The sequence below is a fragment of the Salvelinus sp. IW2-2015 genome, linkage group LG5, assembly GCF_002910315.2.
Source record: "Salvelinus sp. IW2-2015 linkage group LG5, ASM291031v2, whole genome shotgun sequence".
Lineage (NCBI taxonomy): Eukaryota > Metazoa > Chordata > Actinopteri > Salmoniformes > Salmonidae > Salvelinus > Salvelinus sp. IW2-2015.
The window spans coordinates 18,826,590-18,839,665 of record NC_036844.1 but is presented as its reverse complement, the minus strand read 5'-3'; the positions used below and the strand labels follow the sequence as shown (position 1 = coordinate 18,839,665).

Below are 13,076 nucleotides of genomic sequence, written 5' to 3'. Positions count from 1 at the left end.
TATTGGATTACATGGAAATTTAGATTTTTGGCCACACACACCAGTGGAAAAAGGCTCAGTGTAGGTGTCCTTGCAAGGTGAGGTATTGAAAGGTATTGAAAACATGACTTCTCAAACCCCAAACCCCGCCCTGTTCTATTTCGTAAGCGTTCCCGGAAATCTCGCGATGTTACGCCTCTGGGTTTAGAAACTCTGTAATACTACTCACAAAAAACACCATGACGTCATATCATGCGCCGACGCACGAGTCCGGCGTTTTTAATCACACGTGTTTCAAAATGTCTGCTGTCTGTGTTGTTGTGTGCTGAACAGTTAATTTAGTTTTGAGCACCAATCGTTTTTTTATTTTTATTCTGACTAGTTCAAAGCGTTGAACAAATTATAAAAACTGCTGCAACTAATCACAATGGCTCAAAGAAAGAAGAAGCTAACTAAGAAAAAGAGACAGACTGGCCACCGGGAGCCTGACGAGTCGGATGGTGGAGATTTCGAAGTTGCTGCTAAAATTAAGGACGATGATTCTGTAAGAACCATTCGTTTTTCTGTTATTGTAACTAGGTAAACTATTTGCTGTAGTCATTTTATCAAATGTATGTAAATCTACTTGCTATGAATTTACTTAGCTAGTTGATAACCCTTAGCTAGCTAACATGCTAACTAGGCAACTAGCGATGGATGCCAACTTGTGTGCAGGGTTTGCCTGTTTGGCTTTGCGTTCGGCCTAGAATTGATTTATCGCCAATTACATTAACTACATTAATAAAGATAGAAACCTAATTGAAACAATAAAAAAGCGTTCTCCCCACCCCTGTTTCGCTAAAAAGTATATGGATGCAAGGATAGATCATCCATAATATCACCGTTTTGAGGCTATACAGTGTTTGTTTGCGTTTTTTACGATAATTGGAGTAAAACAAGATTATATTTGGGGTTCTGAATAGGGTATGACAGTTTAAGTAACTTAATGAGGCGTTTTTAAGTTATATTCTGCAAGAATAAATGGGTATATATTGGAGCGTGAAGTGTACCCGGGTCTCTGGCGTAAAAGGCAAATACTCTACGCGTCACGCCAACGCACTTCGTGGATATTGTAATATGACTAATACATCTAGCCCGCTCCTAACGGGATCGATCGTCCACATTCTTTTAAGTCCTTTCACATGTCCGCCCGTGCGTTCCGATGGCCTGACTCCGACACCCTGACACCAATGTAGCGAGCTGGAAAGCAAACCCGGTCTCTGGTGTAAAAGGCAAACATCCTGCGCAGGGCGCCAATAGGGTTAACCCACTTGGTCGGAATGTTAACTAGGCGCATATAGCGAGGATCGCTACAAAGTCCAAAATGTATATAGCAACTATGGATTCTAGCTTTAAAGTCATGCTAGATTTGAGTGGGAAATTATTGAGTTTAACAATCTCCATAATGACAATGTCATGGTATTATCATGCAATGAATGTGTTTTTCAGCCTGGAAGAAAGTTACCCCGGTTCCCTGGTGCTTCGTCAGAGTGTCTGTCTGATGTTGAACCAGACACCCGGGAACTGGTCAGAGCTCAGAACAAGAAGAAAAAGAAGTCTGGGGGCTTCCAGTCCATGGGTGAGAAATTTATATTGGCTTATCTGAAGCCCATCTTTGTAAGACACTTACAGATGTTATACAACAAGGGTGTCAAACTCATTCCATGGAGGGCCTTGGTTTTTCATTTCAATTAAGACCTAGACACCAGGTGAGGGGAGTTTCTTACTAATTAGTGACCTTAACCCCACTATCTGCCAGTTTAAGCAAGAGATATTAGTCCCAATACACCGCAACCACCTATGGCAGCCTTCCACATCTGCGATTGAAGGTGGCCGAGCCACAGCTGTCAGACCGTGAGACATCCCAAAAATCGGTCTTCTCATGAACACGGCTGTACCGTAGTATGACCGCTCTATGGAAAGATGATGCTCTCACGAACACGGCTGTACCGTAGTATGACCGCTCTATGGAGAGATGATGCTCTCACGAACACGGCTGTACCGTAGTATGACCGCNTAGTATGACCGCTCTATGGAGAGATGATGCTCTCACGAACACGGCTGTACCGTAGTATGACCGCTCTATGGAGAGATGATGCTCTCACGAACACGATGGTGGTCTATGTTTTGCTCTACGACCCCCACAAGTGACTCATCTGAAGGTACATTTTGCCTACTTAAAAAAAGAGGTTAAATGTGTATATATTTTTAAACGCTGTACCAGTCAACAGTTTGGACACACCTACTCATTCCAGGATTTTTCTTTATTTTTACCATTTTCTACATTGTAGAATAGTAGTGAACACATAAAAATTATGAAATAACACATATGGAATCATGAAATGACCCAAAAAGTTTTAAACAAATTAAAATATATTTGACATTCATCAAAGTAGCCACCCTTTGCCTTGATGACAGGCAAGAACAGCCCAAATAAGAAAAGAGAAACGACAGTCCATTACTTTAAGACACAAAGGTCAGTCAATCCAGAAAATTTCAAGAACTTTGAAAGTTTCTTCAAGTGCAGTCACAAAAACCATCAAGCGCTATGATGAAACTGGCTCTCATGAGGACTGCCACAGGAAAGGAAGACCCAGAGTTACCTTTGCTGCAGAGGATAAGTTCATTAGATTTACCAGCCTCAGAATTTGCAACCCAAAGAAATGCTTCACAGAGTTCAAGTKACAGACACATCTCAACATCAACCGTTCAGAGGAGTCTGCGTGAATCGGTCTTCATGGTCGAATTGCTGCAAAGAAACCACTACTAAAGGACACCAATAATAAGAAGAGACTTGCTTGGGCCAAGAAACATGAGCAATGAACATTAGACCGGTGGAAATCTCCGCATGTGTGGTTCCCACCGTGAAGCATGGAGGAGGTGTGGGGGTGCTTTGCTGGTGACCGTGTCGGTGATTTATTTAGACTTCAAGGCACACTTAACCAGCATGGCTGCCTCAGCATTCAGCGGCGACACGCCTTACCACCTGGTTTGCGCTTAGTGGGACTATCATTTGTTTTTCAACAGGACAATGACCCAACTGTGTATGGGCTATTTGACGAAGAAGGAGAGTTGATGTACTGCTGCATCAGATGACTTGGCCTCCACAGTCACCCGACTTCAACCCAATTGAGATGGTTTGGGATAAGTTGGACCGCAGAGTGAAGGAAAAGCAATTCACAGTCAAATAGCAAAATGATCCATGGTATGACCCCCCCAACACCAAAATCTTAGACTCTAGAGAATTAATTAATCAATCAACTACAAGGGAGGAGCGATAACCCGCAGACACTCGGCGCTCCGTGGAATGAGTTTGACGTGTTATACAGCAATGTGTCCTGAGTATGTCGTAACAGCCATCTTTTGTTAATTGCAGGTCTCAGTTACCCAGTTTTTAAAGGAGTCATGAAGAAGGGCTACAAAGTCCCTACTCCAATCCAGAGGAAGGTATGCCAGTGCCCTTGGATCTTTTCACTTTCACTAATATATCAGGTCGATTGTTTACGATACCTCTCTCCCTCTCAGACTATCCCAGTGATTCTAGATGGCAAGGACATGGTTGCCATGGCAAGGACAGGCAGCGGGAAGACTGCTGCGTTCTTGGTGCCCATGTTTGAGAAGCTGAAGGTTCCCCAGGCCCAGACGGGGGCCAGGGCTCTAATTCTGACCCCCACCAGAGAGTTGGCGCTGCAAACCATGAAGTTCACCAAAGAGGTCAGGATAGGTGTTTTATAGTAAATTTGTCATCACTGTACCACTTCAGGGGTAGTATGTTGTACCACTTCAGGGGTAGTATGTTGTACCACTTCAGGGGTAGTATGTTGTACCACTTCAGGGGTAGTATGTTGTACCACTTCAGGGGTAGTATGTTGTATTGGTCAGTAACAGCAAATAGTAACTATATTCCCTTTATTTTATTTCAGTTGGGAAAATTCACCGGCCTTAAGACAGCTTTGATCCTTGGTGGAGACAGGTATTAAGTACATCTTCAGTCTTGTTGTGTTGAAATGTGTTATTGTCCTTATAAGCATCAACTGAACACTGAACAAGGCCACCAGGGGGCATTCTCAAAGCATGCGCAGACCAGCTGGAAATTGTGTTCACAGACATTTTCAATCTATCCTTGTCCCAGTCTGTAATCCCAACATGTTTCAAGCTGACCACCATTGTCCCTGTTCCCCAATAGCTCCAAGGTAACCTGCCTAAATGACTATCGCCCCGTAGCACACATCTGGAATTAGGAAGTGTTTTGCAAGGCTGGACATGACAGTCATCTCAGACACCCTAGACCCACTCCAATTTGCATATCGCCCCAACATATCCACACATGACGTATTCTCAATTACACTTCACACTTTCCTCTCCCACCTCAACTATGCGAGAATGCTGTTCATAGACTACAGCTCAGTGTTCAACACCATAGTCTCATCCAAGATAGGGACCCTGGGACTGAACCTCCGCAACTGGATTCTGCTTTTCCTGACGGGCCGGCCCCAGGTGGTGAGGGTAGGCAACAACGCCTCACCACGCTGACCCTTAACACGGCTTTGCTCCCTGCCATCCAGGACCTCGATATCAGGCGTTGTCAGAGGAAGGCCTGAAAAAAAGCCCCCCAAGCCATAGACTTTTCACTCTGCTACTGTCCGTCAAACGGTACCAGAGCTTCGGCTCTCGGAACATAAGGTTCCGAGACAGTTTCTACCCCCAAGCCATAAGACTGCTAAATAGCCAGACTGCTAAATAGTCAATAAATGGTGCCCAAATTATCTGCACTGGCCCTACACACACTCACTAGACTATATTTACAAACCATATACACACTCACATACACTTCATATGCACACATACTCTTACTCATTATTTGCTGCTTCTACTCTGTTCTTTATTTTACTCGTTTTATTATCTATCCTGATGCCTAGTCACTTTACCCTGCCTTCATGTACATATCTACCTCAAATACCTTATTATTATCTATCCTGATGCCTAGTCACTTTACCCTGCCTTCATGTACATATCTACCTCATCTACCTATTTAATTTTATTCCTCTTGTGGTACCATTTTATTTTTAAACTCTGCATTGTTGGAAAGGGCTCGTAAACGAGTATTTCACGTTAAGGTCTACAGCAGTTGTATTCGGCGCATGCGAAAAATAAAATGTGAGATGAACCTCTTGTTTCTTTTCAGAATGGATGATCAGTTTGCGGCGCTTCATGAGAACCCGGATATGTACGTACACTATGGCCTTCACAATGTACTGCTGTAATTTGCCATAATGCAATTTAAAACTATAAAAAGGTTATTTTTGTTCTCTGCTGTAGGTTTGAGTTATGTCTTCTGCCTTCAGAATTATCGGTACCCCAGGTCGTCTGATGCACGTTGTCATGGAGATGAACTTGAAGCTACAGAGCGTGGAGTACGTTGTGTTTGACGAGGCGGACAGGCTGTTTGAGATGGGCTTTGCTGACCAGCTCCAGGAGATCATCCGGAGGCTCCCAGACAACAGACAGACACTGCTGTTCTCTGCCACCCTGCCCAAACTACTGGTTGAGTTTGCTAGAGCCGGTAAGCCCACCCGCAACCTCTGCCTTTTTTTGCAGCCTTTTCATAATGAGTTGTGTACGAGGCAAGATCAGTAGTGCTCTGACGGGTGTGTTTTTGTGCAGGATTGACGGAGCCAGTGCTGATTCGTCTGGACGTGGACTCCAAGCTGAGTGAGCTGCTGAAGGTAAAGCTAAAGGACTCGCTAAAACACACATTCAAAAAATGTGCACCCAGTTTGAATCCGACATGTGAAACCTGTGATTGATTCATTTAGGTCATATAAAAGTAGCATAACATTGTATTTTCTCCTCCCAGCTGTCGTTCTTCCACCTGAGGATGGATGATAAGCCGGCTCTGCTGCTCCACCTGCTGAGGAACGTGGCGAAGCCCCAGGAGCAGACGGTGGTATTTGTTGCCACCAAACACCATGTCGAGTACCTCAAAGAGGTGAGACCCCAGTGAATAAAAGGGGAAACTAATGGAATAAGGTTTGGTTGTCCTCTGCCTTGTACGTTTAAACACGTTTTGACTCTAACTCTGTGTGTTACCCTATGCCTAGCTGCTGTCCTCTGAGGGCGTGGAGTGTGCCTACATCTACAGTGCCCTGGACCAGACTGCCAGGAAGATCAACATTGGTAAATTTGTCCACCGCAAGGCCATGGTGTTGATTGTGACAGACGTGGCTGCTCGCGGTATAGACATCCCCCTGCTGGACAACGTCATCAACTACAACTTCCCCTCCAAGGCCAAGCTCTTCCTGCACAGAGTCGGTGGGTAACGCAAACAGTTGACTGTTAATTGTGGTCAACATGACCATCTGAATCAATGAAATATAGTGTCTTCCTCAACACTGACTGTTGGCTCATCTCTGCCTTTTCAACCCCAGGTCGAGTGGCACGCGCAGGCCGCAGTGGAGCAGCCTATAGCCTTGTGTGTACAGATGAGATACCTTTTGTCTATGACCTCCATCTCTTCCTGGGGAGACCCCTTCAGCTGGCTACACCTGACCACCAACAAGGTACCAGCACTGGGCAACAACATGTCATACACAGTGTGAGGGAATGGAACCATTGCTAACCCATCCAGTTGTCTTGTCACACTTGTTTTCTATCATGGACACTCAATTAATTATCTTGCTTACTCACATATTTCTCTCTGTCCCTTCCTCTATCTCCTGCTTAATTTCCCTCCCTCCCTCCAGAGTCAGACGGTGTGTTTGGTCGTGTTCCCCAGAGCATTCTGGATGATGAGGAATCCCAGCTGATCACGGCCCATGAGAACTCTCATGACCTGCAGAACCTGCGCCGCATAGCGGACAACGCCTACAAGCAGTACATCAAGTCCCGGCCCATGCCCTCACCAGAATCCTTTAAACGGGTCAAGAACACAGAGCTCCCCAGCATGGCTGTCCACCCACTGTTAGGTCAGTAGGATGACTGACCTGTGAACAGAATGGTCTTTCCAGTGCGCTGCAGATGGTCCATAAAGTTGTGATATTAATAAATGAAGTTTCTGTCTCAGTGGATCCTCATCAGATTTAGGGTTCTCATGAAAATCCCACACAGATGCTTCCTTAATGTTGCTAAGATATTAACCCACATTTCCCTTCAGGGTCAGGCTTGGAGAAAATGGAACTGGAGCGCCTTCAAATGGTGGACTGCATTAAGGGCTACAAGGCTAGAGCTGTGAGTTGGGATTTAAAATGCATATTGGAAACTATTATCTGTAATGAATGAATAACCGTTAGTCATACTGTATTAAACAACCATGGCACTTCTCCTCCAGACGATCTTTGAGATCAACTCAAACAGCAAGACCAACGCCAGCGTGGTGATGCGAGCCAAGCGTTCCAGGGACATGCGGCTGGTGGATATGTTCACACAGAAGAAGGAGCTGCTGGCTGCAGAGGGCAGGTATCACGTTCCTGTCACTCCCCTGCCCTCCACTCACCACACAGCAGACCAGGAGGACAGTGAAGAGGAGGACTTTCAGGTTAGCACTACTGAGTATCCATCTAGCATGTACGTGTTCCATTGCTAATCAACAGTGGCGCATAGCACCACCACAGACAAAGTAGTATCATATGACTAGACCGGATGTTTCCCATGCTGTACTTCTGTCATTTGTCCACCAGGGTGTGTTCTCTGAGGTGGTGGGGGGGAAGAGGAGGAAGCCACAGGTGGATGGCGATACGGAGAGGCCAGACAGCAAGAAGACCAAACAGACTGGCCGCGATGAGGAGAACTACATCCCCTACAGACCCAAGGACTTCAACTCTGAGAGAGGGTATGGGAAAAGCTGACTACACAGTCCACTCCACTTTACCGGCTTTAAACACAAGACCAAAATAGTCATTCTGTGAGTGTGGGCTTATAGTACAACAGAGCCATAGTGATATGACTCAGTGTTTGCTGTTTGCAGACTCAGCCTGGGAACAGAGGGCACAACGTTTGACCAGCAGGCTTCTACTGCTGTACTGGACCTGATGGGAGACGAAGGAGAGCGACTCAACCAGCACAAACACATGATGAAGTGGTAAGAGGGAACACCGCTGCGCGCGCGCACACACACACCCCTATCGACCTCACTTGACGACTCCATCATCTCTCTGCAGGGATCGCAAGAGAAAGCGCTTCGTCAAAGAAACGGGGAAGGAGGCAGACCAGAAGAAGAAGAAGACGGAGACCGGACAGATGATCAACAACAAGAACAAGAAGAACTTGTATCTTTGTCATCTCAGACTGATCTTTACTGATGAAAGCTGTTAATAAGGTCTCGGAGGGGAATGCCAACGCCCTCAGCTTATTGTGCATAAGTCCTCACTCTTAATTGTACCACTGCAATGTTATTAGGATGTTCCATCTCCTTGACCCTGTGTGTCTTAGCTATGAGGAGTGGAAGAAGAAGTACAAGGTGGACGACGGAGGGGGTGGAGATTCGGATGGAGAGACCGGAGGCAGAGGAAGGAGGGGTGGAGGAGGTAGGAGTGCAATTCATCAGAGGGCTGTAGCTAGAGTTTGGATCATTTGTTTGTGACGGGTCTGAAGAGTGACTAATGTCTCTTAAGTAAAGCTGCCATTCTTTAAGCTCCAGTCTACGGGCTCTACTACCTAAGATCTATTCCGAAACACTCACAGCAATATACAGTCTGATGTATTTTGTCCATGTTACTTGCAATCAGCATGTTAAAATAATGATGAACATTTGAAATGTTGCATAGGCCCTTCTCTTCCCTAACCCTGTCTCACTCCCCCGCTCTCTTCCAGGCCGAGGCAGGCCTGGCCGGGGCCGAGGTGGCCCATCCAGGGGCCCCAACTCCCAGCCCCTGGGGCCCCCTGGGCAGCAGAGGGATGGTGGCTCCCGGGGCCCGCGCTCGGAGCTGAAGAGCCGGGACCAGATCCTGAAGCAGCGCAGGAAGACAGAGAAACAGAGGTTCCTGCAGAGTGGAGGCTTGAAGAAGCTCCGGGGCAAGGGCAAGCAGCGCCTCAACGACCAGAAGAAATCTGGCTTTGGCCGTGGTGTCCACAAGAAGGGCAAGATGAAGAAGAGACTGTGAGAGAGGGCGAGGAGTAGATGAGGTGTGGAGGCTGTAGTGAGATATGGAAGGATTGGCAGAGAGGTGACAACGGGTGGGGGCTTTTTTTTTTACCTCCATTGGTGGATCTCAATAGCCTAAAGTTGCTTTCCTCTCATGACTCTTCTCCATTTGTACTGGTCGGTCAGTGCAGATGTAGAAAGAGAGAAAAGCAGAGGAAGCCATTTTAGACTTGAGATGCACCCTAACCCAAAGGGTTCTTGCAGAGCTCCGTGTATGACACTGCAGTGTGGTGCCAAGATGAGATCCCCTTCCGTGTCCACATATTTTATGTGCCTCTAGCCTTAATGCAGAGATTGTGCATGACGGGGCTAGAGCAAGTGAAACCTGTATTTTACAGATATGTTTGCTTCATAACCTATCCAGATGGATTGCTCTCTTAATATGATATTTGTATTTGTTTATGCATATTAATTCAGAGCTAATACAAATGTGATTGTTATCATATGTGACTGTGTCATTCTTTCATTAGAAAGTCCTAGGAGGAACAGCAAAACCCATGACAGTAGATTATACAAAGCTGCCCAGTGAGTCGAACGTTGTCGACCACAGTGTGCAAGAGTAACCTTCTGCCATTCTTCACCACAAGGGGGCGGTAAAGCCTAGAGAGAAGTCTGCCAGCGGAACAACGGGTCACTACAAACATGTTGTCATTTCAGAGATCTATATTCATTTGACCCAGCTGACAGCAGAGCAACCGGAGGGTGTTGAGAGATTTGACTCTGGGCCAAGAGTGTGGTGGAGATTGAGGTTCATTAGAATAGGGAGAATTAAGGGAACGTTTCTGTCAGCAAAGAGCCCCAAACCAAAGTCTCGCCTCTCTAAATTGCCTCCCAAAATTGCCTCCCATCGCTCAGCAATAAGATAACTTTATTCTACATACTAAACAGGACATATTTGGGAAAGGTCTTTGTAACAGAAGGAAAAGTAATGTACATGATCAAAACTCTTCAAAACAGGGTTTTGGCTCGGATTTTCAATAGCCTAGCAAAGTTGTTTAAAATGTTAACATTTCATTAATATTAAATATTTATAGAGTAATGTTGAAAACTAAAGATATGTGTGAATATAATACTTTGACTACATATATTTTTTTTTTTTTAAATCATTTTTTATGAACTCTTAACTATACAAAAAAGTACTAATTTTATAAATTTAACATACTAAAACCTACATTAGATAAATAAGTATGTTTTTGACAAATTTAAGTGTTTATCAATCTGTTTTTGTTATAGCCAACACTGAACTTTGCATTCATTTACAGTGCCTTGGGATAGTATTCAGACCCCTTGACTTTTTCCACATTTTGTTACGTTACAGCCTTATTCTAAAATGGATTAAATAAAGCATGTTCCTCAGCAATCTACACACAATACCCCATAATGACAAAGCGAAAACAGGTTTAGACATTTTTGCAAATGTATTCAAAATTAACAGATACCTTATTTACATAAGTATTCTGACCATTTGCTGTAAGATTCAAAATTGAGCTCAGATGCATCCTGTTCCCATTGATCACCTTAGAGATGTTTCTACAACTTGATTGGAGTCCACCTGTGGTAAATTTAATTGATTGGACATGATTTGGAAAGGCACACACCTGTCTATATAAGGTTCAACAGTTGACTTGAACCTCATGTCAGAGCAAAAACAATGCCATGAGGTCAATGGAATTGTCTGTAGAGCTACGAGACGGGATTGTGTCGAGGCACAGATCTGGGGAAGGGTACCAAAGCATTTCTGCAGCATTGAAGGTCCCAAAGAACACAGTGGCCTCCATCATTCTTAAATAGAAGTTTGGAACCACCAAGAGTCTTCCTAGGGACTGGGAGACTAGTCAGTATCGAGGCAAAGCTGAACGGAGGAAAGTACAGCGATCCTTGATGAAAACCTGCTCCAGAGCGCTCAGGAGCTCAGACTGGGGCGACGGTTCACCTTCCAACAGAACAACGACCCTAAGCACAAAGCTAAGGCAACGCAGGAGTGGCTTCGGGACAAGTCTCTGAATGTCCTTGAGTGGCCCAGCCAGAGCCCAGACTTGAACCCGATCGAACATCTCTTGAGAGACGTGAAAATAGCTGTGCAACAAAGCTTCCCATCAAACCTGACAGAGATTGAGAGGATGGGAGAAACTCCCCAAATACAGGTGTGCCAAGCTTGTAGCATCATATCCAAGAAGACCCAGGAGGCTGTAATCGCTGCCAAAAGTGCTTTAACCAAGTACTGATTAAAGGGTCTGAATACTTATGTAAATGGTATATTTTTGTTTTTAATAAATTAGCAAAACATTTAAAAAATCTGTTTTGTCATTATGGGGTATTGTGTGTAGATTGATGAGGGAAAAAAACGATTTAATCAGTTTTATAATAAGGCTGTAACCTAACAAAATGTGGAGAAAGTCAAGGGGTCTGAATACTTTCCGTATGTACCGAATGTGTGAAGTTGAACAAATGCTATTATTCTATTTGCTGTGGTCTCTCCCTTTGAAAACCGAATGAGAGACGGCAATTCTGTTAACAGGGATGCTGGCCCATGTTGACTTCAATGCGTCCCACAGTTGTGTCAAGTTGGCTGGATGTCCTTTGGGTGGTGGACCATTCTTGATAAGCGTGAAACCCAGCAGTGTTGCAGTTCTTGACACACTCAAATCAAAATGGCACCTACTACCATACCCTGTTCAATGGCACTTACATTTTTTGTCTTGCCCATTCACCCTCTGAATGGCACACATACACAATCCATGTCTCAATTGTTTCAAGGCTTAAAAATCTTTCTTAAACATGTCACCTCCCCTTCATCTACACTGATTGAAGTGGATTTAACAAGTGACATCAATAAGGGATCATAGCTTTCACCTGGATTCACTTAGTCAATGTATGTCATGGAAAGAGCAGGTGTTCCTAATGCTTTGTACACGTAGCCTATCATAAACCTGAACACACAGGGTCAGAGAGACAGTGGGTTATGAAGTCCTGCCATTGTTCTGCAGAGCAAGTCAGCTGACGTGGCTGGAGGGACATACACTCCATCTGGATGTGGTTAGATGCAAGCGGTGGTTTGATATGTGTACATGCTATCGTATAGGTTATCTATTGTCAAAGTTTTCCATAGGCCCGCTCTACTAGTAGAAGGAAGATTTGTGGCTTCCATTTCTGTTTGGGAATTTACTTGAGGTGAATGAAGATGGCTGATTGGTATTTACAGTTAACATTTATCATTGCCGAGACATCTGACGTGTGCACCTCTCAAAAACGCACACAGGCACTTTGAGTAATATATTGCAGCTTCAAATTTTGCTCCCTAATCAATCAGAACTGGTAGCCATTTTTCCATGACAAATCAATATTTTTGTTGAGTAGGCTACACAAATCCAGACATTTCATGTGTACTGAACTTGCCTTCTTGCAGGGCCAAAATATAAATAGTTTTAGCTATCCCAGAGACCCAGTATCCTCCCTGTTTAAATGAATAATACCCATAGTGTAGCACAGGAGGTTGGTGGCAGCTTAATTGGGGAGGACGGGCTCATAGTAATGGCTGGAATGGAATAAATGCCATTATTATGAGCCGTCCTCCCCTCAACAGCCTCCTGTGTAGTGTAGATATACTGTAATTAGATAGCACCCTATTGGCTACTCCAGAACTGGATGGGATCAGCAGGGAGAGAACAGTGTCTGTGATAGGAGGTAATCCCATGGAGATACAGGCCAGCCTGGCTTAATCTCAGCCTGCCCCCTATCAGATGGCCCCTCCGTCTCCCTCTAGGCCAGTCCAGTGCAGCGCAGCAGCAGCTCTAGAGATGACTAAGAACGGCAGGCTTATCTGTGTTCCTGGCCCTGACACAGCATCCACTTGAGATAGGCCAGAGAGAGTGAAGCCTCAAGGCCCAGCAGGCTCACACAACACAACAGGACTGGCTAC

General features: G+C 44.9%; 1 protein-coding gene across 1 annotated transcript; it reads left to right on the top strand.

Moving 5' to 3' along the window:
* Positions 1 to 267: 267 nt before the first annotated feature.
* ddx54 (DEAD (Asp-Glu-Ala-Asp) box polypeptide 54) lies at positions 268 to 9,597 on the top strand. The gene is made up of 19 exons (XM_023987665.2): positions 268 to 523; positions 1,468 to 1,597; positions 3,395 to 3,465; positions 3,544 to 3,732; positions 3,942 to 3,991; positions 5,204 to 5,245; positions 5,364 to 5,581; positions 5,683 to 5,744; positions 5,876 to 6,007; positions 6,120 to 6,330; positions 6,447 to 6,578; positions 6,762 to 6,983; positions 7,172 to 7,245; positions 7,346 to 7,552; positions 7,695 to 7,846; positions 7,982 to 8,095; positions 8,175 to 8,282; positions 8,446 to 8,540; positions 8,827 to 9,597. Exons 1-19 carry the CDS (start codon positions 407 to 409, stop codon positions 9,114 to 9,116), a joined length of 2,616 nt encoding a protein of 871 aa, XP_023843433.1. The 5' UTR covers positions 268 to 406; the 3' UTR covers positions 9,117 to 9,597.
* The last annotated feature ends 3,479 nt before the right edge of the window (positions 9,598 to 13,076 follow it).

Bases quoted from the DNA above. Each gene is read 5' to 3' on its own strand.
- ddx54 (XM_023987665.2), top strand. From the start codon at position 407: ATGGCTCAAAGAAAGAAGAAGCTAACTAAGAAAAAGAGACAGACTGGC. The intron at 5,582-5,682 runs GTAAGCCCACCC...GTTTTTGTGCAG, and splicing joins GGTTGAGTTTGCTAGAGCCG to GATTGACGGAGCCAGTGCTG. The intron at 8,541-8,826 runs GTAGGAGTGCAA...GCTCTCTTCCAG, and splicing joins AGGAAGGAGGGGTGGAGGAG to GCCGAGGCAGGCCTGGCCGG.